Source organism: Macaca mulatta, chromosome 10 (genome assembly GCF_049350105.2).
Source record: "Macaca mulatta isolate MMU2019108-1 chromosome 10, T2T-MMU8v2.0, whole genome shotgun sequence".
Lineage (NCBI taxonomy): Eukaryota > Metazoa > Chordata > Mammalia > Primates > Cercopithecidae > Macaca > Macaca mulatta.
Window position 1 is genome coordinate 86,558,963 of NC_133415.1, and position 25,031 is coordinate 86,583,993.

Below are 25,031 nucleotides of genomic sequence, written 5' to 3' on the forward strand. Positions count from 1 at the left end.
CAGTGACTCACACCTGTAATCCCAGCACTTTGGAAGGCCAAGGTGAGTGGATCACCTGAGATCAAGAGTTCGAGACCAGCCTGGCCAACATGGTGAAACCCTATCTCTACTAAAAATACAAAAATTAGCCTAGTGTGGTGGTGCACACCTGCGATCCCAGCTACTCGGGAGGCTGAGGCAGGAGAATTGCCTGAACCCAGGAGGTGGAGGTTGCAGTGAGCCAAGATCGAACCACTGCACTCCAGCCTGGGCGACAGAGCAAGACTCTGTCTCAAAAAAAAAAAAAACCAAAAAAAACCAAAACCAAACACACACACACACACACACACACACACACACACACACACACACAAATACATGGTTATTATAAAAATGGAAGCAATATAGGAATACATAAAGTAAAATGTTACATTTCCCCTTCAAGTTGTAATTGCCACTGACACTTTGGTCTGTCCTCTCCCTATACCTCCCCATCTTTCTCCCTGCATCTTCAGTTTATTTACAGAGACACATGGCTAGGGCTTTTTTTGGTGTATGCGGGTTGTATTTTTTCTTTCTTTCTTTCTTTTTTTTTTTTGTTGGAGCTTACATATCCAGTAAGGATTATATTTTTTTCTATGAAAGATGAGATTGTGTTAAGCTATTCTACTGCTTTCTTTTCCCACTAGCAATATGTCCAGGAGATCTTTCCAGATCAGGAAACACAGATTGACCTTTTTAATCTTTTTAATGACCACAGAGCATTCCATTGTAGGGACCAGCATTTCCGTATCAACTGGGTTGATGTTTTTTCAGAAGTACGTTATTCATTCCAGAGGGAGAACAGAGAGGAAATAATGGCAGGAAGTCACAGCAGCCCAGAAACAGCTCCTTCTAAAGGGCAGGCTGTGACCCCACGGCAACTTTGCAGGCACCTCCCTTGATTTCCTGTGGGTTCCTCAGGTAGCCCATCAGGCGAAAGCTGCCCCAGGACAGGTTTAACAGCAGGAAGATCTGGGGTAGCTCAGATGGGCTCTGGATCACACTGCTGGGCTGGAATCTTGGCTCCCCCAACCATAGGGGTAGCCCCTGAGCCAGTCCCTTCACCTCTCTGAACTTCAGTCTTCTTTCTCATCTGTGAAATGAGGATGATGGGAGTCGGTGCCTCCTGATTTGTTGGAAGGATTCAGTTAGATAAGGTGTGATTCCTCATCCCCCAGGGTGGACCCCATTGCCATAAATGCCATGAGGCCACCTTGCTACTCAGGCCACGCCTCAGATTCATCCTTGACTCCCCTCCTCCTCTCACAGCCACAGCCAATCCAGTGGCAAGGGCTGCCGATTCTGCCTTCCCAACATGGCTGTCCTGGGCCACTTCCTGGTTATCCTCACCTCCACCCTCACCCCCTCAGTCTGCTCTCCACACGCAGCCAGAGGGAGCCGGTTAAAAGCTTACATCAAAGCCCATCCCTGCGCTGCTCAGACCTTCTGGTGGCTTCTCTTCTGCCTCAGAGTAAAAGCCAAAGTCCTGGCAGGGCGCGTTGGCTCATGCCTGTAATCCCAGCACTTTGGGAGGCTGAGGCGAGTGGATCACTTGAGGTCAGGAGTTTGAGACCAGCCTGGCCGACATGGTGAAACCCCATCTCTATTAAAAATACAATAATTAGCTGGGTGTGGTGGCACACACCTGTAATCCCATCTACTCAGGAGGCTGAGTTGGGAGGATTGCTTGAAGCCAGGAGGCAGAGGTTGCAGTGACTCATCTGAAATCTCGCCACTGCACTCCAGCCTGGGTGACAGAGCAAGGCTCTGTCTCAAAAAAAAAAAAAAAACAGGCTTGAGCCACTGCGCCCGGCCAGTTTTTTTTTTTTTTTTTTTGAGACAGAGCCTGTAATCCCAGCACTTTAGGAGGCCGAGACGGGCGGATCACAAGGTCAGGAGATCGAGACCATCCTGGCTAACACGGTGAAACCCCATCTCTACTAAAAATTACAAAAAAAAAAAAAAACTAGCCGGGCGAGGTGGCGGGCGCCTGTAGTCCCAGCTACTCGGGAGGCTGAGGCAGGAGAATGGCGTGAACCCGGGAGGCGGAGCTTGCAGTGAGCCGAGATCGCGCCACTGCACTCCAGCCTGGGTGACAGAGCGAGACTCTGTCTCAAAAAAACAAAAAAAAAAAACAAAAAAAAAACAAACAAAACAAAAAAAAAAAAAACAAGTCCTTAGCTCCGCCTCCCAGGTCCTCCCTTGTGGGCCTGGCTGGCTTGCTGCCCTCACCTTCTGCCTTGTTCTCTGGCCACACCAGAACTGTTGTTCATCAGCACCGCCAAATGCGCTCCTGCCTCAGGGCCTTTGTACCTGCTTTCCCTGCTGCCTGGACCATCTCCCTGATGACCTGAGGTCTCTCCTCATGCATGGCCTCATCAGAGAGGCCTCTCCTGAGCATCCTATCAAAATAGCCCTGTCTTGTCCCTGGCAAAACAAAGCCACCGTAGAATGAGAGAGGCTATTTTCTCCCCTGGCCACCTCCCTAGAGGAGCTGCTCCCCTGAGGGGCCCAGCGGGGACCCTTGTGCCCTGGATTCCGACTCCTGGCGAGTGCTGGCTCTCCCTGTCTGTGTCTGCTGCAGGCGAGAAGCCCTACAAATGCTCAGTGTGCGAGTCTGCGTTCAACCGCAAGGACAAACTGAAGAGACACATGTTGATCCACGAGCCCTTCAAGAAATACAAATGCCCTTTCTCGTGAGTAGAGACTGCCATGCAGGGGCGGGTAGCGGGGCAGATTCTCCAGGGGCGCTGCCCGGGAGGGTGGGACAGAAGTGAGGCCTGAGGGCAGGCCTCTCCTTTTTTTTTTTTTTTTTTTGAGACGGAGTCTCGCTCTGTCGCCCAGGCTGGAGTGCAGTGGCGCGATCTCAGCTCACTGGAAGCTCCGCCTCCCGGGTTCACGCCATTCTCCAGCCTCAGCCTCCTGAGTAGCTGGGACTACAGACGCCCGCCACCGCGCCAGCTAATTTTTTGTATTTTTAGTAGAGATGGGGTTTCACCGTGGTCTCGATCTCCTGACCTTGTGATCCGCCGCCTTGGCCTCCCAAAGTGTGGGGATTACAGGCGTGAGCCACTGTGCCTGGCCTTTTTTTTTTTTTTTTTTTTTTTTTTTTTTTTGAGACAGAGTCTCACTCTGTCACCCAGGCTGGAGTGCAGTGGTATGATCTTGGCTCACTGCAACCTCTGCCTCCTGGGTTTAAGCGATTCTCTTGCCTCAGCTTCCCAAGTAGCTGGGATTACAGGCGCCTGCTACCACACCTGGCTAATTTTTGTATTTTTAGTAGAGATGGAGTTTCGTCATGTTGCCCAGGCTAGTCTTGAGCTCCTGACCACAAGTGATCCATCCACCTTGGCCTCCAAAAGTGCTGGGATTACAGGCATGAGCCACTGTGCCCTGCCAAGCCTCTCTCCTTTTATCCTGTCCTGGGCCCCGTCTACCTCACTCCCCACCCTACCTCCTTGCCCAGCCCTTAGGGTAGACAAGGCTGTCCCTTGTGCCCAGGGCTAGCGGAGGGGCCAGCAAGAGCATCCTAAGCTTAGTGAACTCCCCCTGACCGGTGGCTTTGGGTTTTAGGACACACACAGGCTGCAGTAAGGAGTTCAACCGGCCAGACAAGCTGAAGGCCCACATCCTCTCCCACTCTGGTAAGTGGCTCTTGGGCCTGCCAGGAGGGTCTGGTTCAGCTCTAGTTCACTGGGATAGACCCGCCAGGAGGAGAAAGAGCAGACATATCCCGTGAGGCTTGTTTTCCCTGCCTGGCACATTCCAGCCAGCACTTGCACTTATGTGGGCTATGAGCCAGGCCTGTATTAGGGACTTTAGGATGAACAGAGATGAATCAGACACAGTCCCCCAGTCCAAGGAGGAAGCTGACCTGAGCAGAGATGACTCAGTCAGAGCAGTGCCCAGTGTGACAGAGGTGTGGACCAGGTGTGGAGGGAATCAGATTCTAGGCGGGTCCAAGATATGGCCAGGAAGCTTCCTTGATAAGGCGGGGCAGGGGTCTTCAAGTCACTCCTCAGTTTCTCAGCAGCTCCTCAGAGCAGACTGGCTGGCTTTCCACATGCCAGCCGAGGTCTAGAACAAAGTTCTTCAACCCTGGCACCACTGACATTTTGGGCCAGATAATTTTTTTTTGTTTTGTTTTGTTTTTGAGACAGAGCCTCACTCCGGCACCCAGGTGGAGTGCAGTGGTGTGATCTCAGCTCATTGCAACCTCTGCCTCCAAGGTTCAAGTGATTCTCTTGCCTCAGCCTCCCGAGTAGCTGGGATTACAGGTGCCCGCCACCACGCCCAGCTAATTTTTGTATTTTTAGTAGAGATGGGGTTTCACCATGTTGGCCAGGCTGGTCTTGAACTCCTGACCTCAAGTGATCTGCCCACCTCAGCCTCCCAAAGTGCTGGGATTACAGGTGCGACCACCGGCGCCTGGTCTGAGCTAGATAATTTTGTCCTGGGGGCTGTCCTGTGTCCTGTAGGATGTTTAGCAGCATCCCTGGCCTCTATCCACTGGGTGTCAGTGGCATCCCCCCCGCAGCTGTGACAATCAAAAATGTCTCTAGGCATTGCTGAGTCCCCTAGGGGGTAAAGCCTCCCCTGTTTGAGAAGATTTCCAGAAAGAAGTCAGTCACTAAAGAAAGTGCGAAAACTGGGAGAGTAGGTCAATGACTTGGACACATAGAATGGGTTGGAGTCTTGGTGCTGCCACGTTCCTGTGGGTGGCCTCAGGCGTCACTGCCCCTCCCTGAGCCTGAGATGACCTGGCAAAGCAAGCCAAGGTGCAGGGAGTGAGCGGCTGTTCCAGGCAGAGGAGAATGGCAAGTACAAAGGCGCAGAGGCAGGAGCCAGCGTGGCATCTCTGAGGAGAGCGAGTGTGGCTGGCACAGAGAGTGGCTGGGAGAAGGCAGACGACGAGGGTGGAAAGAGCTGGGGCCAGATCACACAGGCACTGGTGGGGTAAGAGCCTGGATTTTATTCCCAGTGCAAGGCACCGTTGCAGGGTGAAAGTCCGGATGCTTCTCACTGACTTTCCCTTGCCCTCCAGGCATGAAGCTCCACAAATGCGCCCTGTGCAGCAAGTCCTTCAGCCGCCGTGCCCACCTTGCCGAGCACCAGCGTGCCCACACGGGCAACTACAAGTTCCGCTGTGCTGGCTGCGCCAAGGGCTTTTCCCGCCACAAATACCTCAAAGATCACCGCTGTCGTCTCGGCCCCCAAAAGGACAAGGACCTGCAAACCCGGCGCCCCCCCCAGAGGAGGGCAGCCCCCCGCAGTGGCGGCAGTGGTGGGCGCAAGGTGGTGACCCCCTTGCCTGACCCGCTGGGGTTGGAGGAGCTGAAGGATGCAGGGGCTGGGCTGGTGCCCGAGGCTGTCCCTGGCAAGCCGCCCTTCGCAGAGCCGGACGCCGTGCTGTCCATCGTTGTGGGTGGTGCGGTGGGCGCGGAACCTGAGCTGGTGGTACCTGGACATGCTGAGGGGCTGGGCTCCAACCTGGCTCTGGCGGAGCTGCAGGCTGGGGCCGAGGGCCCATGTGCCATGCTCGCTGTGCCTGTCTACATCCAGGCCTCGGAGTGACGAACCTCAGGTGTGTTTCCTGGGCAGGCCTGATGCTCCTGTTTGGGTCCAGGGCCCTGGGGGCAGACTGCTGATCCTTACCAGTGGAAGCGAGCCATTGAGCCATTGGCAGAAATCCTGCTGAATGTCATTCAGAAACCCTGGCCCATGGTCGCCCTCCTGTGTCCCTTCTCCTGCTGGAAAACCCTGCAACATTCTAGGGTCGGGGGCAGGGCTGCCTACGGTTTCTGGGCAGAGCCACAGCGGCAGGAGAGAAATGGCTGAAACCTGAGCAGCCCAGAGTCTCGCTAGTCTAGGCTGGTGGTTGGGGCCCCTGGGAGAGAAGACTGGGCGTTCCTCCCCACTCTGCCTCCAGGCTGCCTCTGGGTGGCCTCTAGTCCGCTGTTCTTCAGGAGGCCTGCCATAAACTCTTCGGAGTTTATGTGTTGGACCTTTTCACAGACAGTTCCCCACAGTGTCCTCAGACAGCTCTGTGATGTAGCTTTTAGGAGGCACTCAGGTGTGACAGTTAGACTGCAGCTATGAGACCGATCTGGCTTCAAATCCAAGAGTTGCCATGCATTTGCTGTGTGACCTTGGGCAAGTCACTTCACCTCTCTGAGCCCCATGTTCCTCATCTGTACAATGGGGCTTACGATACTACTACCTCATAGGGTTGTCCTGGGGATCCAGTGTGATGAAGTTCGCCAGGGGCTCGGCATGGTGCCTGGCACGCAGAAAGTGCTCAATAAATGTTTTTGTCATAATATGTGTCCGGGTGGCATGGGCCAAGCTGTGGCAGTTTCGTTCTTTGCCCCTAGGTGGCAGCACTCCCATCTGCAGCTTGTGGTGGCTGAGGGGTCCTGGGCCCCTCACACAGGGAGCCCTGGAGAGGTGATGAGGGAAGCAAGGCTGGGCACAGCAGCTCATGCCTGTAATCCCAGCACTTTGGGAGGCCAAGATGGGCGGATCACCTGAGGTCAGGAGTTTGAGACCAGCCTGGCCAACATGGCGAAACCCTGTCTCTACTAAAAATACAAAAATTAGCCAGGTGTGGTGGCGCACGCCTATATTCCCAGCTACTTGAGGGGCTGAGGCAGGAGAATCACTTGAACCCAGGAGACAGAGGTTACAGTGAGCTGAGATCGTGCCACTGTACTCCAGCCTGGGAGATAGCGTGAGACCCTGTCTCAAAAAAAAAAAAAAAAAAATTAGCTAGGCGTGGTGGCCGGTGCCTGTAGTCCCAGATATGCAGGAGGCTGATGTGGGAGGATCACTTGAGCCCAGCAGGTCGAGGCTGCAGTGAGCTGAGGTTGTGCCACTGCATTCCAGCCTGGGCAACTGAGCAAGACCCTGTCTCAAAGATTAAAAAAAAAAAGGAAATTGGGAACACCCATCCACAGAAAACGGTCCAGGACAACACCCCACGGGGTCAGGGTTTGTACTTACTTGTGGGAATTCGGGATTGTTAGCCACCTCCAAATCCGTTGTAATCAAGATCAGAAATTCCTCTCGCATGGGCATCTGGAGGCCGTCAGTGTCCCCAAGTCCAGTGCTTCCTCCTCCCCCTCAGCTGGTCCAGGTGGGAGGTGGATTGGGCTCATGAGGAGGCGGGAAGAGAAAAGGGCCTTTGACTAGTGTTTTCTGTTTATCTTCACAGCCACCCTTCTGGGCTGTCAACTCCATTTGATGACTGAATTGTTTTGAAGGCTGGCAGGTCCCTCAGTCATCTGTGTTGGAACTCAGGGCTGGAGCCCAGAGCCAGGCCCAGCTTCCCACGTCCTCAGGAAGGATGTGAGGCGGCAGGAGGGACAGAGTTGATGGGGGTGAGGTGTGAAAGTGTACCGGCCTGCACAAAAGCCCAAGGGGGACTGGTGGGGACAGGAAGTCAGAGGGGATGCCCCTGGAGCTGGGCCTTGGCCTGGGGTGCTTTGATGGGTGGATGGATAGGGGAAGGTGTGCCGTGTGAGAGCAGGGCGTGCACAAACACCTTGGGGTGGGACAGCGCCGGGCCTGCTATGTTCTGGGGCCGGCGGATGTTCCAGGATGACCAGAGGTCTCGGAGGAGTAGGTGGGTAATGATCATGGCTGATGCTTCCAGCTTCTCCACACGAGGAACACTGTGCCAGGCTATTTACAGTCACATCGCCTCAGCCTGTCATGTGAGTGCTGTTACTTTCCGTATTTTACAGCTGAGAAAACCCAGGCCCAGAGGGGCAAACTTCCTTACCCAAGCTCACACAGCCAGGAAAGCTGCAGAGCTGGGACTCAAGCTGGGGCAGCCTGCCTCCATGGGTTCTTAGCCACTTTCTGCGATTGAAGTGTGGGTTGATGAATCAGAGAGGGACTTAGATATGGGTTAAGGAATCTGGACTTTATTCTCCACGTAATGAAGGAGTCGTGGGAGACAGTGAACATTTAAAAAAATTGTACAATGGCATTGAAAGAAATGTGAAGAATGACATCTTCAGCCGGGTGTGGTGGTTCACACCTATAATCCCAGCACTTTGGGAGGCCGGGGCAGATAGATTACCCGAGGTCAGGAGTTCGAGACTAGCCTGGCCAACATGGTGAAACCCCGTCTCTACTAATAATACAAAAAAATTAGCTGGGCGTGGTGGCACATGTCTGTAATCTCAGCTACTGAGGAAGCTGAGGCAGGAGAATCACTTGAACCTGGGAGGCGGAGGTTGCAGTGAACTGAGATCATGCCATTGCACTCCAGCCTGGGTGACAAGAATGAAACTCCGTCTCAAAAAAAAAAATGACAACTTCTTCCTATTTAAGTGGTTTTTCTATTGCTTCTTCCTGTCAGTGTACACAGGCATACATGTCTACTGGTAATCACAAGAACTTACATTTATTAGTTATCAAATGCCTGGCACCATCCCCAGCACTTCAATGGAGGCGCTACTTTTAAGCCCATTTTGCAGCTAAGATGAGGCAACAGGAACATTAAGGCTAAGCAACCCGAAGTTACACAGCAGGGAGGTAGCAGAGCCAGGCCACAGATAAGGACATACCAAGATCAGCTATAATGTTTAACAGAAAGTTGGTGACAAATCCCAGCACTTTGAGAGGCCGAGGTGGGCAGATCACAAGGACAGGAGATTGAGACCATCCTGGCTAACATGGTGAACCTCCATCTCTACTAAAAACACAAAAAATTAGCCAGGCGTGATGGCACGTACCTGTAGTCCTAGCTACTCGGGAGGTTGAGGCAGGAGAATCTCTTGAATCCGTGAGGCGGAGGTTGAAGTGAGCTGAGTTCATGCCACCACACTCCAGCTTGGGGGACAGAGCAAGACTCTTTCTCAAAATAAATAAATAAATAAATAAATAAATAAGAAAGTTGGTGATAGCTGCTCCAGGACCCCAGGGTCCGCCACCGAACTCCAAGATGCTGGACAGAGTGGAGCATAAAAAGGGGCTGGCCTAGGCATCCAGGGTCTCACTCTATCCCCAGAAAGATGACAGTCTTTGACCCGGCGCGGTGGCTGACTCCTGTAATCCTAGCCCTTTGGGAGGCCAAGACGGGCGGATCACCTGAGGTCAGGAGTTTGAGACCAGCCTGGCCAACATGGCAAAACCCCATCTCTACTAAAAATACAAAAAATTAGCCATTCGTGGTTGCGCTTGCCTGTAATCCCAGCTACTTGGGAAGCCGAGGCAGGAGAATCTCTAGAACCCAGGAGACGGAGATTGCAGTGAGCCAAGATCTCACCATTGCACTTCAGCCGGGGTGACAGAGTAAACTCCTGGACATGTGAGTGTCAGAGTAAGAGTAAACTCTGTATCAAAAAAAAATAAATAAATAAATAAATATAAGTCCATCTCAAAAAAAAAAAGAAAAAGAGAAAGATTAGAGTCTTTGGTATCAAGCAGAGCTGGGTTTGAATTCTGGCTCTGCCCCCTCCTAGCTGTGTGACTATGGCAAGTCACTTCACTTCTCTGAACCTCAGTTTCCTCTTGTCAGTGTGGAGAATAGTAGTACCTACGTGGCGAGGTTGATGTCACAATTCAGGGAAATAATTCAGGTAAAGCAGAGATCACAAATTGCCGCTCATGGCAGCCTCCAGACAGTTTGGCATTCATAGTGTCTGAAAAAGTGAGCCAACATTTGACAACAAATTTAAAATATACTGCAGTGGTGAAATGTGAGATGCTACGCGTCAGGAATGACACAAGGATGTTATGCTGTTATGACTCCAATATTACATTAGCGGCCTGGCCAGAATAATAGAGCAAGAAAAAGAAAGAAATAGTATCAGGATTGGAAAGGGTGAGATAATAGCAAGGGTGCTGAAATAGTAGCAAGATCAATATATACAAATCGACTATGCTCCTCTACTCCAGAAGCAATTAGAAAATGTAAAAAATTGGGACATTTGGGCCAGGCGTGGTGGCTCACACCTGTAATCCCAGCACTTTGGGAGGCCGAGGTGGGCGGATCACAAGGTCAGGAGATCGAGACCAACCTGGCCAACGTGGCAAAACCCCGTCTACTAAGAAATACAAAAAATTAGCCGGGCATGCTGGTGCGTGTGTGTAATCCCAGCTACTCGGGAGGCTGAGGCTGGAGAACCAGTTGAACCAGGGAGGTAAAGGTTGCAGTGAGCTGAGATCATGCCACTGCACTCTAGCCCAGGCAACAGAGTGAGACTCCATCTCAAAAAAAAAAAAAAAAAAAAAATCAAAAACCAAAAACACTCATTTCCTCTGATAGTTTTCCTTGGCCAATCTGTCTAACATAGCCCCACCTCCATCATTCTCGAATTCCTTACCCTATTTTATTTTTATTCATCACCCTTGACATTATATTAGACATTTGTTTATTGTCTGTTGTCCTCATTAGAAACAAAAGGTCCACAAAGGCATCGACTTTTGTCTGTTTTGTTCCTGATATATCTACAGTGCTTAGACCTTCCCAGGAATTGTTCGATCAATATTTGTCGAGTGAATAAACAACAGCACTTTGAGAGAAGAAGGCCCACTTTACCCACCCCCTCCTCTCACCCCAGGGAGGCCAAGGGGGAATCTGTCATGTAGGCTGAGATAGGACTGGCCCAGACTCCAGGGAAGTAATGTCTGATATAAAAGGATATTTTCCTTTGTTCAAAGACGGAGCAGAGAATATCTGGGCCAGATGACTAATGCAGGTGGCTTGGAAGTCTCCGGCAACAGAGCAGGTGTCTCTGTGACCCAGGAGAACTGGCTGGACTAGTTTTGTCTCCCTTGGGGAAGAAGGAGTGGAGGTGGCAGCTACTGGTGCTCCCAACCCCCAAGGCTGCCAGCAAGTGACCCCCCACACACAAAGCTTTCAGGGCCTGAAGGGTGGTGATCAGGGAGGTGAGCAGGTTTCACCTAAGGACTGGGAGTGACCTCTTACTATCTGAGGGTGCCTCGGGTAGGCTTAGGCACAGAACCCAGAGGCAGGAGGCCAAGGCCGAACTTTTAGGGCCTTGGTTCCTTTGAAGAATCACAGAGAATAAACAGTCCCAGGGAGGGAAAAGGTCTTGTCCAAAGTCTCATCAAGGCAAGGCTGCTTCCCAGGTCACTGCTTCCTCAGTCCACTTATTTATTCATGGAACAAATATTTCTTAAGTACCTACTATGTGCCAGGCATAGTTCTTCAATGATACATCATGCAAAACAATTATTTGTGGAGATCCTTTGTGAAGGAAGCAGAAGATAAACAATAAAGTAAATAAGTAAGTTATAGATGTTAGGAGGTGACGAGTATTACAGAGAAGGAAAAAAAGTAGAGGTGAGTAGAGGTTTTGAGAGTTTGGGGGTTGCTGGTGTGTTTGAGGAAGAGTAGAGAGGCCAGTGTGGTTGGAGTGAGGCACTGGAAAGGAGGAGGGCAAGGAGGTGACGGGAAAACCATGACATCATGTAGGGACTTGAGGGACATTGAAAGGACTTTGGGTTTTACTTGAGGGACGTGGAAACCATTGGAGGATTGTGAGCATTCAGTGACTGGATCTGACATACGTATATATGTCCAATGTCAAAACATATGTATATATGTGTATATGTGTGTGTATATATATGTATGTGTGTGTGTGTATATATATGTCAGATGTCAAAAAAAAATATATATATATATGTTTTGGTTTTTTTTCCTGAGACAGAGTCTGTCTCTGTTACCCAGGCTGGAGTGCAGTGGCATGATCTCGGCTCACTGCAACCTCCAACTCCCAGGTTCAAGCGATTCTCGTGCCTCTGCCTCCTGAGACTACAGGTGTGTACCACCATGCCTGGCTAATTTTTGTATTTTTAGTAGAGAGGGGTTTCACCATGTTACCCAGGCTGGTCTTGAACTCCTGGCCTCAAGTGATCCACCTGCCTTGGCCTCCCAACGTGCTGGGATTATAGGGATGAGCCACTGTGCCCGGTCAAACACATATTTTTTAAAGGATACCTCTGCTTACCATGTAGAGAATGAACTGGAAGGAATAAAGATGGAGACAGGAAGGCCAATGGGGAAGAGTATTAGGTTCCTCTTGCTTCTGTAATAAAAAACCAGAAACTTAGTGGTTTAAACCAACACAGATCTTACCACTCTGGAGGTCAGAAGTCTGATATGGTTCTCACTGGACTAAAATCAAGTGGTTGGCAGGGCTGGGTCCTTCTGGAAGCTCTAGGGGAGAATCTGTTCCATTGTCTTTTCCGATTTCTAGAAACCACCTGCATTCCTTGGCTTGTGGCCCCTTTCTCCATTCAAAGTCAGAAGGGCAGCATCCTACCAGTCTCTGACTCTGAAACCTTTTGCTTCTGTTTTGTGATTACGTTGAGGCCAGCTGGATAATCCAGAATAATCTCATCATTTCAAGCTCCTTTTTTTTTTTTGAGATGGAGTCTCGCTCGGTCGCCCAGGTTGGAGTGCAGTGGCACTATCTTGGCTCACTGCAAGCTCTGCCTCCTGGGTTCACCCCATTCTCCTGCCTCAGCCTCCTGAGTAGCTGGGACTACAGGCACACACCACCATGCCTGGCTAATTTTTTGTAATTTTAGTAAAGACGGGGTTTTGCCATGTTGGCCAGGATGGTCTCGATCTCCTGACCTCGTGATCTGCCCACCTCGGCCTCCCAAAGTGCTGGGATTACAGGTGTGAGCCACTGTGCCCGACCATTTCAAGCTCCTTAACACTTCTGCAAAGTCCATTTAAGGAGATTCTGGGGATGAGGACACGGACGTCTTTGAAGGACCATTATCCTGCCCACCAGGAGGCTACTGCAATAGTGCAGGTACTTTTGACCAGAGTGACAGCAATGAAGATGGTAAGAAATGATAGGGTTCTGGATATATTTTGAGGGTAGAGCCAACAGGACATTCTAAGGGATTGGATGTGTACTTTTCCATCCTCGTGCAGGGAGACTTCTAGTCTACCTATGCCTTGGGCCTGGGCCTGGGTGAGGATGTGGGTTTCCCTGGGGTAAAGTCCAGGAGTCACAGTCATTGACTAGAGCCTGTGTGGCCATCTAGGGCCTGCTGCATGGCCTGCATGTGGTCAGACATATAGGTATGGAGTAGGCCCTGTAACCCACCATTAGCATGAGTGTAGGGTCCTTTCAGGGTCAACAATCTCACCCGCCTCCCCCTCACTCCTCCCTTAACCCCTCAAGTTCTGCTGGGCCAGGCCTTTCCTGCCCCCATTGCTTACTTTGCCCCACTCCCCTGGGAGGTCAGACCTGCTCCCAGGCCCACCACACTTTATTTATTTACCTGTTTGTATGTGTGAATGTCTGTTCATTCATTCATTGGCATGTAGGCAGAATAGTACAGTGGCTAAATGGGTTGCATTTACAGTAAGAATCCCAGCTCTGCCTCCTACAAGTGTGTGATCTTAGGCAAGCTGTCCAACCTCTGTTAACGTATAAAATGGGAACAATAAAGCCTACCTCATATAGTTGTTGTGTGGGCTAAATGAGGTAATGCATGTAAAATCCTCGACTCAGTATCTGGCTTAGCATAAAGTGCTGAGTGAAGATTCTCTGTTATTTTCTCACGGTTCAAGTGCCAACCAGACCACTCAATAATGGTGTGATCTTCGGCAAGTTATTCAACCTCTCCAAGCTTCTGTTTCCTCAGCTGTAATCTGTACCTGCCTCATAGAAATATAGTTGGATGATTAAATGAAATAATCTGACTGGGCGTGATGGCTTACACCTGTAATCCCAGCACTTTGAGAGGCCAAGGTGGGAGAATCACTTGAGCCCAGGGGTTTGGGACCAGCCTGGGCAACATAGGGAGACCCTGTCTCTATAAAAGATACAAAAATTAGCTGGGTGTGGTGGCACACACCTGTGGTCACAGCTACTCGGGAGGCTGAGGTGGGAGGATTGCTTGAGCCTGGGAGGCAGAGGTTGCAGTGAGCCATGATCGTGCCACTGCACTCCAGCCTGGGTGACAGAGTGAGACCCTGTCTCAAAAAATAAAATAAAATAACAATAAAAAAAAAATGAGATATTCTATGTAAGCTGTCTGTCGGAGTGAGGGTTCCATGGATGTTAATGATTATTATTCCTGTGGTTATTATTTCATAAATATTGGTTGAATACATATTCTGTGCTAAGGCCTTTGTCTGTGTTGTCACTGAGTCATCAGAATGGCCTGGTGAGGAATATAGTGTTATTTCTGTTTCTCGGATAGGAAAACCAAGGCAGGTAAAGCACATGGCTGAATGGCAAAGCCCCACTTCTAATCTAGGTTTGTGTGGTAGGCATCAAAACATGGTCCCTCTTCATTACTTCAATGCACTTTTAAAAATTGAGATAAGGGGCCGGGTGCGGTGGCTCACGCCTGTAATCCCAACACTTTGGGAGGCTGAGGCGGGCGGATCACGAGGTCAGGAGTTTGAGACCAGCCTGGCCAACATGGTGAAACCCCGTCTCTACTAAAAATACAAAAATTAGCTGGGTGTGGTGGCACATGCCTGTAATCCCAGCTACTCTGGAGGCTGAGGCAGGAGAACTGCTTGAACCGGGACCCGGGAGGCGGAGGTTGTGGTGAGCCGAGATCGCACCATTGCACTCCAGCCTAGGTGACAAGAGTGAAACTGTCTCAAAAAAAAAAAAAAAAAAAAAAAAAAATTGAGATAAGGCCAGGCGTGGTGGTTGTAGCCTGTAATCCAAAACTTTGGGAGGCCGATGTAGGCAGATCACCTGAGGTCAGGAGTTTGAGAGTTTGAGACCAGCCTGGCCAAAATGGTGAAACCCTGTCTCCACTGAAAATACAAAAATTAGCTGGGTATAGTGGTGGGTGCTTGAAACTGGGTGGTGGAGGTTGCAGTGAGCTGAGACTGCGCCACTGCACTCCAGTCTGGGCAACAAAGCGAGACTCTGTCTCAAACAATAAAAATAGAAATTGAGATAAAATTCACATGACATAAAATTGACAATTTTGGCCGGGTGTGGTGGCTGATGCCTGTAATCCCAGCACTTTGGGAGGCTGAGGCGGGTGGATCACCTGAGGTCAGGAGTTCGAGACCTCCCTGGCCAACATAGTGAAACCCCATCTCTACTAAAAATGCAAAAAATTAGCCAGGTATGATGGCAGTGCCTGTAATCTCAGCTACTCAGGAGGCTGAGGCAGGATAATTGCTTGAGCCTGTGAGGCAGAGGTTGCAGTGAGCCAGGATTGCACCACTCCACTCTAGCCTGGGCAATAGAGTGAGACTCCAGCTACAAAAAAAAAAAAAATAAATAAAAATAAAATAAATAAATAAAAATCACCATTTTAATTAAAGTATACAACTCAGCACTTTTTAGTACATTCACAATATTGTGTAACCATCATCATAATCTAGTTACATAACATTTTCATCATCCCAAAAAGAAACCCTGTACCCATTAAGCAGTCATTCTCCTTTTCCCCCCTCCCTGGATCCTGGCAACCACTAATCTGCTTTCTATCTCTATGCATTTGACTATTTTGAACATTTCATATAGGGTCAGCCTGGGTGACAGGGTCTCACTTTGTCACCCAGGCTGCAGTGGAGTGATGAAATCACAGCTCACTGCAGCCTTGAACTCCTGGGCTCAAGTGATTGTTCCACCTTAGCCTCCTGAGTAACTGAGACTGCAGGCACACACCACCATGCCTGGCTAATTTTATTTATTATTCTTTTTTTTTTTTTCAGAACTTGGGTGTTACTATGTTACCTAGGCTGGTCTTAAACTCTTGGGCTCCTGCAATCCTCCTGCCTTGGCCTCCCAAAGTGCTGGGATTACAGGCATGAGCCACAGGACCTGGCCTCATTCCTTTGCATTTGGATACCCAGCTGTCCTAGCACCACTTGTTGAAAAGACTATGCATCCCCCATTTAATGGTCTTAGCACACTTGTTGAAAATAAATTGACTATAGATGTATAGGTTTATTTTTGTACTCTCAATTCTTTTTTTTTTTTTTTTTTTCTTTTTTTTTGAGACGGAGTCTCGCTCTGTCGCCCAGGCTGGAGTGCAGTGGCCGGATCTCAGCTCACTGCAAGTTCCGCCTCCCGGGTTTACGCCATTCTCCTGCCTCAGCCTCCCGAGTAGCTGGTACTACAGGCGCCCGCCACCTTGCCCGGCTAGTTTTTGTATTTTTTGGTAGAGACGGGGTTTCACCGGGTTAGCCAGGATGGTCTTGATCTCCTGACCTCGTGATCCGCCCGTCTCGGCCTCCCAAAGTGCTGGGATTACAGGCTTGAGCCACCGCGCCCGGCCTGTACTCTCAATTCTATTCAACTGATCGATAAACATCTTTGATTATTGTAGCTTTGTAGTAAGTTTTGAAATCAGGACATGTGAATCTGCCAACTTTATTTTTCTTTTTGAATACTGTTTTGACTATTCAGGGTCTCTTGCAATTCCATATGAGGTGTGGGATAAACTTGTCCATTTCTGCAAAAAATGCAGCTCAGATTTTGAAAGGCTTGTATTGAATCTGTTGAGCAATTTGGAGAGTGTTGCTATCTTAACAATGAAGTCCTCTAATCCATGCAGATGGAATGTCTTTCCATTTATTTAGGTCTTCCTTAATTTCTTTCAACAAGGTTTGGTACTTTTCAGAGGACAAGCCTTTCCTTTCCGTGGTTAAATTTATTGCTAAATGTTTTATTATTTTTGAGGCTATTGTAAATGGAAAAGATTCTTAATATCATTTTCATATTGCTCATTGCTAATGTACAGAAATACAACTGATTTTTGTGTATTGATATTGTTGAACTGTGCTGAACTCATTTTTAGTTCTAATAGCTTTCTGTGTATTCTTTAGGTTTTTCGCTATATGAGATCACGTCATCTGCAAATATAAATAGTTTTACCTCTGGTTTTCCAATCTGGATGCCTTTTTATTTATTTTTCTTGCTTAATTGCCCTGGCAAGAACTTTCAGTACAATGTTGATTGGAAGTGATGAGAGTAGGCATCCTTATCTTATTCCTGATCTTAGGGGGAAAGCTTTCGGCCTTTGTCTTCACCATTAAATATGATGTTAGCTGTGGGTTTTGCACAGATGCCTCTTACCAGGTTGAGATGTTCTCTCCTCTTCCTAGTTGGCTGAGTGTTTCAGGTTTGTTTTTTTGTTTAATCAGGAGAGGATGTTGGATGAACTCTTTTTTACAACTAAAAATCAGCAAAGTCCTCTGTATTTAACTTGGTGTAATTATGTGAGACCAAGTTTCATAATTAAGGTTTTATTTCATAATTAATGCTTTCAAGGAAGTTTACAAATATATGGCTGGGTATCTTTAACCATGTGACCTACTTCTTTGGGCCTCAGTTTCCTCAACTGTAAAATGGAAGTGGATAGTAATGCTTATTTCATGGGGCTAAGAGGGATGATGGAGATGAGATGGGATTTTTGTGTGCAAAATAAATAAAAACCATTCTTCTGTTGCTCCTCTTATTAGAGATATTTTTTTGTGTGTGTGTGTGTTTTTGTTGTTGTTCGTTTTTTTTGAGACAGGGTCTCCCTCTGTTGCCCAGGCTGGAGTGCAGTGGTGTCATCATAGCTCACTGTAGCTTTGAACTCCTGGGCCCAAGCAATTTTTCCACCTCAGCTTCCCAACTAGCCCAGACTACAGGCTTGCACCACTATGCCCGGCTAATTTTAAAATTTTTTTCTAGAGAAGAGATCTCACTATGTTGCCTGGGATGGTGTTGAACTGTGGCCTCAAGCAATCCTCCCACCTTGGTTTCCCAAAGTGCTGAGATTACAGGCATGAGCCACCATGCCCAGCTAGAGATGTTATTTATTTACTTATTTACTTATTTTTGAGATGGAGTCTTGCTATGTCGCCCAGGCTGGAGTGCAGTGGCATGATCTCGGCTCACTGCAACCTCCACCTCCTGGGTTCAAGCCATTCTCCTACCTCAGCCTCCCGAGTGGCTGGGAATACAGGTGCGCGCCACCATGCTCAGCTCATTTTTGCATTTTTTAAGTAGACTCAGGGTTTCACCATGTTGGCCAGGCTGGTCTCAAACTCCTGACCTCAAGTGATCCACCCACCTTGGCCTCTCAAAGTGCTGGGATTACAGGCATGAGCCACCATGCCTGGCCTAGAGATGTTTTATTAAATTGTAATGTAACATTTTTTTTTTTTGAGCCAGAGTCTCGCTCGGTGGCCCAGGCTGGAGTGCAGTGGCCGGATCTCAGCTCACTGCAAGCTCCGCCTCCCGGGTTTACGCCATTCTTCTGCCTCAGCCTCCCGAGTAGCTGGGACTACAGGCGCCCGCCACCTCGCCCAGCTAGTTTTTTGTATTTTTTAGTAGAGACGGGATTTCACCGTGTTAGCCAGGATGGTCTCGATCTCCTGACTTCGTGATCCGCCTGTCTCGGCCTCCCAAGGTGCTGGGACTAAAGGCTTGAGCCACCGCGCCTGGCCAATGTAACATGTTTAATAAAGTACATAAGATATGTAAAGGGCACTAATCTTAAGTATAAACACTGATGAATTTGTATACAGCCATGTGAACACCTCTGGATCCTGCTATTGAACCTGTTAGCACCTCGTAAGGTCCTCTTCCTGGTCTGTACCTCCCTGGAGGTAACCATTATTCTGATTCCTAACACCACAGATTAGTTTTGCCTGTTTTTGAGCTTCGTATATGTGGAATCATACAGGCTTTTGTATCTGGTTTCTTTCACTCAGCATAATATCTGTGAGTCATCCAAATTCTTGCATGTACCAGTGGCTCATTCTTTTTCACACAGTTTTGAAGAAGTTAATACGAGTTGGTCAGAGTTTGAAATGGCTGTGCATTTGTCTGAGAGACCAGAAAAATAAAGACCAGCAAAGCCCAGGGCTCTCCAGTACTGAGCCAGTCCACTCTGTGAATCTCTATCGTGGCAGCTGAATTCTCAGCCAAGATGGCAGCTACTGTGCCCACGTGTCACCACTCCCCATCCCATACCCTGGGTAGACATCACAAATCCATCTTGAGCACTTTTTTTTTTCTTTTTTTTTTTGAGACAGCATCTCACTCTGTCACCCAGGCTGGAGTGCAGTTGCATGTTCACAGCTCACTGCAGCCTCAACTTCCCGGGCTCAAGTGATCCTCCTGCCTCAGCCTCTTGAATAGCTGGGACCATAGGTGTGTGCCACCATGTCCAGGTAATTTTTAATTATTTCTTGAGACTGGGTCTCCCTATGTTGCCCAGGCTGGTCTCAAACTCCTGGGTTCAAGCAGTCTTCCCATCTTGGCCTCCCAAAATGCTGAGATTACAGGTGCAAGCCGCCATGCCAGGCCAATCTTGGCACTTTTTTACAAGAATTTCTGATGCAGCCTCAAAATTCTTTTCAACCCAGAGGTCCAGGTGACTAACACTAATTGCTTGTAGTTGGTACTTGATATAGTTTGGCTGTGTCCCCACTCAAATCTCATCTTGAATCATATCTCCCATAATTCCCACTGTTGTGGGAGGGACCTGGTAGGAGATAATTAAATCATGGCAGCAGTTTCTCCCATACTGTTCTTGTGGTAGTGAATAAGTCTCATGAGATCTGATGATTTTATGAGGAGACACCCCTTTTGCTTGGCTCTCGTTGTCTCTTTGCCTGCTGCCATCCATGTAAGACGGTACTTGCTCCTCCTTGCCTTCTGCCATGATTGTGAGGCTTCCCCTGCCATTTGGAACTATAAGTCCAATTAAACCTCTTTCCTTTGTAGATTGCCCAGTCTTGGGTATGTCTTTCGCAATTCCAGGGCTAGATGATTCGTTCTTACTGCAGATCCCAGTAAGCTCAGCATATGATTTTTTTTTCTTAAGCTGAGAACTTCCATCCTTACATTTAAAAGAAGCACTTTACAGCTTCAGTTTGGCATATCCAAACTGCCAGCGTTACTACTCTTGCACTTTAGGCCATTATTTAGTAAAATGAGGGTTACTCGAACGAAAGCACTGAAACACCGTGACAATCCATCTGATAACTCCTAAGCTGGTAAGTGACTAACAGGTGGTAGAGGTATGTTGGACAAAGGGATGATTCACATCGCAGGTGGGATGGAACAGGATAGCATGAGATTTCATTAGGTCAATGGAAATTAAAAACTTATGAATTCTTTATTTCTGGAATTTTCTATTTAATACTGTCAGACCTTAGTTGGACAAGTGAAACTGCTGAAAGTAAAATCGCAGACAACCGTACTTAACTGGAGAAGATACTGCTTTGCTTCTGTGACCACAGAACTGACAGGTTGAAATTGAAAACAACTATTGCCTTCACGCTTTTAAGACAACTTCACATAATGTAAAGTTCAAGCATACCGGTATCCCATTCTAGCAATACATTTTTGAGCAGTGTTGCACACTTACTGTTATTTGTCTTACTGTTATACTACTCCTACAGAGCACAGGCCAAGAAGACTACATTTCCCACCATGCCACACGCCCTTTGACCCCAGCTAGACCAAAAAGACGCGCCGCGGAGCGCCTGAAGCCGGAAGACTATAGCCTCCCGGCATGCAGCGCGCTTCCCTCCATTAGATTTGAGGTGCGGCCGGCGCGTTGCCCACCGGGAGTTGTAGTCAGCGGCGCGTTGCCCTGACGCCGGCCGGACCGGGCGTGGGGGCCTGTGGGAGGTGGCGCGGCCGGGCCCAGCTGCGGGGCGGAGGCGGAGGCGGAGGAGAGGCCTGCGGCGGCAGGGAGCGGCGGGGCTGGGAGCGGGCGCCGGAGCCGAGCCGAGCCGAGCCGAGCCGGAGCGGGCGGCGAAGGCCGGCGCGGCGAGCAGCAACCATGTCGGTGTTCGGGAAGCTGTTCGGGGCTGGAGGGGGTAAGGCCGGCAAGGGCGGCCCGACCCCCCAGGAGGCCATCCAGCGGCTGCGGGACACGGAGGAGATGTTAAGCAAGAAACAGGAGTTCCTAGAGAAGAAAATCGAGCAGGAGCTGACGGCCGCCAAGAAGCACGGCACCAAAAACAAGCGCGGTGAGGCGGCCCGGCCCCTTCAGACTTCCCACGGGCTCCCCCCAGGATCCCTGGGCCCGGACTTCCCCCTTCGTGACTCACCTCGGGGTCTGGTCTGACCCTGGAACTCTCCGGGTCAGACTTCTTGCCGGGTCTGGGACCCCCTCTCCGACTCCCTTCAATGTCTTCGCGATCCCTGGACTTTTCCATCGTCAGACTTATTCTGCTCTCTCCTCTCACCCTCTCTCCACCCCGCGAGGCCCCTTCAGACCCAATCTCACAGCACTTTCCTCCGTCCTCACACTGTCCCTTTCTCTTCCGCCTTTTTCTGCTCCCTTTGGCCTCACCCACCTGCCTAGCTACTGCCCCTGCCTGCTCCTCGGCTCATTTCTGCCCCCATCCCAGCATTTCTGTGCTTCCTGGTCCTACCTGTGCCCTCTCCCGGCTCCTCGGAGGAATCTGTGAGCTGCCCTTGGCGTCTCCGCCATCCTCTTAACTCAGAATTCTCGTTGAAAAGCCTCCTTGGTGGAGAGAAAAGGGGACTGGGGGAGAGGAGATCCCCTGATTCCTGCTTGTTCACTTGCTAAGTGAACTTGAGCAAGTTGCTGTCCCTTTGAGGCCTCAGTTTCCCCATCCGTCAGCCAGGGTTTGGCCTCAGTTGAGGCCTAAGGTGTCTTCTAGCGTTGTGATTCACTTTTTGTTGCCTCATAGCTTGGCCTTACCAAAGTTTCCCGTGGCGCAAGCCTTCACCCCGTGACTCACCGCTTCCCCATCCCTCTGAACCAGAAATAGAGACTCCCGACTCCTCCCCAGTCCCCACTACTGGGATTCAGGGCCCCGGCATCGAATCTTGAAGCACTGCTTACTTTACTTCCTGTTGTTGTATAGCTTTCTGGGCATTCTAAGTGCTTTGTGTTTTTCTTAAGTGAGATGAATGTGAAAATGCTTTAAAACTGTAAAGCTGTTTAGAAATGTTTGCTTTTTCTTGTTATGGCCGTGTGAGAGTGAAACACAGAACGACATCCCTTCCCCTTGAGAGGGGTTTAGAAGTGAAGTAATTCACTCAGAAGTCTGCTAGTGACTAACAGTGTGACCTTGAGCTAATTTACCCTTCTGAAAGGAAAATCATGGATTTACAGTGCTCAGCACATAGTAGGGGCTAAATCGATGTTTTCTGCATTCTAATAGGAGAACAAAATAGCCTATCTTGAGGATGCTTCTCTGCTGATAGTCAACAAATATTCTGGAAATTCTTTTTAGTGCCTGGTGCATGCGCTGTATTCATAGGGGTGAACAAAACACAGCCTCAACCCTAATGGGAGAGAAGACCGAAACAGGAAAATAAATGAAGAAAATACTGTCCGGGGGTGATAAGTACTAAACACACAAAAAGATGGTCTGATAGGGAGTGGTGGAGTGGGAGGGATGCCACTTGAGGTAGAATGGTCAGGGAAGGCTTCTTTGAAAAGGTAAAGTTTGAACTGAGTCTGGAGAAGGAACCAGCTCTGTAAAAATCTGGGGGAGGAGTCTTTCAGGCATGGAAAGCAGCATGGGAAAAGGCTCAGAGGTTGGCAGGTTGTAAGAAACAGAAGAGGGAGACCCCTGTGTCCGGAATGTAGTGCTTGGAGGGAGAGTGGTATGAAATAAAGGGGGCGGGGGTTGGACTTTGAACTTGTTGGTGAGGAGTTTGGATTTTATTCCAAGTGGATGAAAAGCTTTTGAAGGGTATTTTGCTGGAACGTGTCCTTATTGACAGGGTTTTAAAAACATCATCTGGCTGCTGTTTGGAGAGTGGGTGGGGGATGAGGGTGGGAGCAGGGAGAACAGTGAGGAGGCAGCTGCAGGGTCCATTTGTGGCCTGGACTCCAGCTTAGTTGTGGAGATGGGAACAGGGTTATATTTTGCTGTCTCTAGCTTTTTCCTCTGATGACTCTCCCTTAGTCCAGATCCTCTGTGGTCATCAGAGTCAGTGTTTTTACCTTTCTGCATTTTGGAATGCAGGAGGAAGGTGTCAGTTTACCATTCGCCTCTGATCTTTTGGTCTGGAGCTCGCTTAGTTTCCGCAGTTTTGTTTTTTCTTTTGAGACGGAGTCTTGCTCTGTCACCCAGGCTGGAGTACAGTGGCACGATCTCAGCTCACTGCAACCTCTGCCTCCTGGGTTCAAGTGATTCTCCTGCCTCAGCCTCCTGAGTAGCTGGGATTACAGGTGCGCGCCACCATGCCTGGCTAATTTTTGTATTTTTAGTAGAGATAGGGTTTCACCATATTGGTCAGGCTGGTCTCGAACACCTGACCTCGTGATCTGCCTGCCTCGGCCTCCCAAAGTGCTGGGATTATGGGCGTGAGCCATTGCGCCCAGCCATTTCTGCAGTTTTGGTGATTGAATTGACTTTCAAGGGGCTGTGGGAGAGCTCGTCAGCCGACTGCAGAGGACCAATCTCAGTTGTCAGACTTGCTGAAAACAGGCTGTCTTCCTGAGTTTGCTTGAGAGAATGGGAGCTACTGTAACCTACCCTTCTTTTTAGCATCCTCTGGGAGGAAGGTCTTAGTGTGGGGAGGTGAACACTACCACATTCAGTTAGTCTACTTATTCACCTGCCAGTATGCTGGGACCTTGAGAGTCAGAGATGAAAATACACTGTGCCAGCCCTTCAGGAACTCAGAATTGCAAGTGTAGGGTGGGAGTGTGTGTGCGTGAGAGAGAGAGAGCAGGAAATGATTATAACAGTGCAGAAACGTGAGTGTGTACATGGGCTGAGGCTGCAGAGGAGGAGGCATCTGTTTTGGGGGAAAGGATAAAGAAGACTTGGCAGAGGAAGGAGAATGTGAGGTGGGTCAGCAAGGAGTTGGGTGTGATTGGGAAGCAGGGACAGTGTCACCTCTGGAGTCTGTGGGTGGGACAGGAGATAACACTGAGCCTGTAGTCTTTGGACCTTGACCTGGAAGTGGTGAGGAGCCCTTAGCTGTCCTTTATTGTTATTTATTTATTCATTTTAAGCAACAGGGTCTCGCTCTGAGCCCAGGCCGAAGTGCAGTGGTGCAATCATAGCTCACTGCAGCCTGCAACTCCTGGGCTCAAATGATCCTCTTACTTTAGCCTCCTGAGTAACTAGGACTTCAGGCATATACCTAGCTAATTCAAAACATTTTTTTTTTTGTCGGGACAAGGTCTCGCTGTGTTGTCCAGGCTGGTCTCAAACTCCTGGCCTCAAGCGATCGTCCCGTATTAGCCTCCCAAAGTGTTGGAAGCAGAGAGTCATCATATCTGCTTGGAATTTTGAAAGAGCACTCCAGCAGCAACTTAAAGGAAGAAGTGTAGACTGACCAGGAAAGGACTGGAGGCAAGAATCCCATACGGGGCAAGGTTAGCATCTTTCGGACCTGGGTTTGAGCCACAGCTTCATCATTTACTAGCTGTGTACCTGGGGGGCAGGTTACTCTGCACCTCAGATTCCTCCTCTACAAATCGGGGTACTAGCATCTGCCTGATTGGATGAAAATATATTATACATGCAAAGCTCTTAGGACAATGACTGCCATATGGTAAGTGACAGATAAATGCTTGTCATTATCATTATTACAAGGAGACTTGCAATTCTTCAGGTGAGAACAAAGGGCCTAGTATAGAAGCATGGGAAACTGGAAGAGAAATAATACATGTCTGAGACTTTTCTGAAGGAGAATCAAAAGGACTTGGTGATTTGTTGTAATTGTGGGAGTGGGCAGGACGAAGGAGAGAGGGGAGTGGAAGATGATTCCCCAGTTTATAGGTTGGGCAGCTGGTTGGATGGTGATGGCATTAATGAAGTTGGGAAACAGGAGAAGGAGTGGGTACTTCATAATTGTATAGTCCCTGTAAGTTTGGAAAACCCCTCAGCATCCACTGAGACTGTGAGGTCCACGAGGTAAGATGTGATGGTCACATTCATCACTGTGTCCCCACCACCTGGCACAGTGCTTTGCACGTGGTTAATGGTCAGCATTTGTTAAATGAAAAAAAACAATCTTGTGGATAAGTTCTGTTATTCCCATTGTACAAGAGAGGAAAATGAGGCTCACGAGGGG

At 49.1% G+C, this 25,031-nt stretch overlaps 2 protein-coding genes and 1 long non-coding RNA gene across 31 annotated transcripts in view; 2 read left to right on the top strand and 1 right to left on the bottom strand.

Annotated features, from left to right (window-relative positions):
* The window catches only part of ZNF341 (zinc finger protein 341), a 62,713-nt gene extending 56,372 nt beyond the window's left edge, over window positions 1-6,341 (top strand). For 15 of the 16 annotated variants that reach the window (XM_077951514.1, XM_028828325.2, XM_077951517.1 and 12 more), the window contains 3 exons: window positions 2,606-2,717; window positions 3,595-3,665; window positions 5,066-6,341. In XM_077951514.1, coding sequence (XP_077807640.1) covers window positions 2,606-2,717; window positions 3,595-3,665; window positions 5,066-5,595 — 713 coding nt within the window. In that variant the 3' untranslated portion in view covers window positions 5,596-6,341. Of the gene's footprint in view, window positions 1-1,767; window positions 1,945-2,605; window positions 2,718-3,594; window positions 3,666-5,065 lie in introns of those variants that run through there. The other variant, XR_013399789.1, reaches the window with a different exon arrangement.
* Window positions 709-21,698, bottom strand: LOC144332064 (uncharacterized). Of its 13 annotated transcripts, none has more exons than XR_013399812.1 (6): window positions 21,395-21,698; window positions 12,009-12,086; window positions 9,573-9,674; window positions 8,766-8,883; window positions 7,024-7,729; window positions 4,974-6,460 (listed from the first exon to the last, which is right to left on the bottom strand). It is a non-coding gene; the product is annotated as an uncharacterized LOC144332064 (long non-coding RNA). The 13 variants fall into 13 exon arrangements; XR_013399803.1 differs by having other exon boundaries at window positions 7,024-8,300; XR_013399814.1 differs by lacking the exons at window positions 4,974-6,460; window positions 9,573-9,674 and adding an exon at window positions 709-1,114 and having other exon boundaries at window positions 7,024-7,766.
* Window positions 20,686-25,031, top strand: part of CHMP4B (charged multivesicular body protein 4B) — a 45,991-nt gene continuing 41,645 nt past the window's right edge. For both annotated transcript variants that reach the window (XR_013399795.1, XM_001105255.5), the window contains exon 1: window positions 20,686-20,986. Coding sequence is in view for 1 of the 2 variants with exons in the window: in XM_001105255.5 (XP_001105255.2) it covers window positions 20,797-20,986 (190 nt within the window). In the remaining variant the exon portion in view is untranslated. The remainder of the gene's footprint in view (window positions 20,987-25,031) is intronic.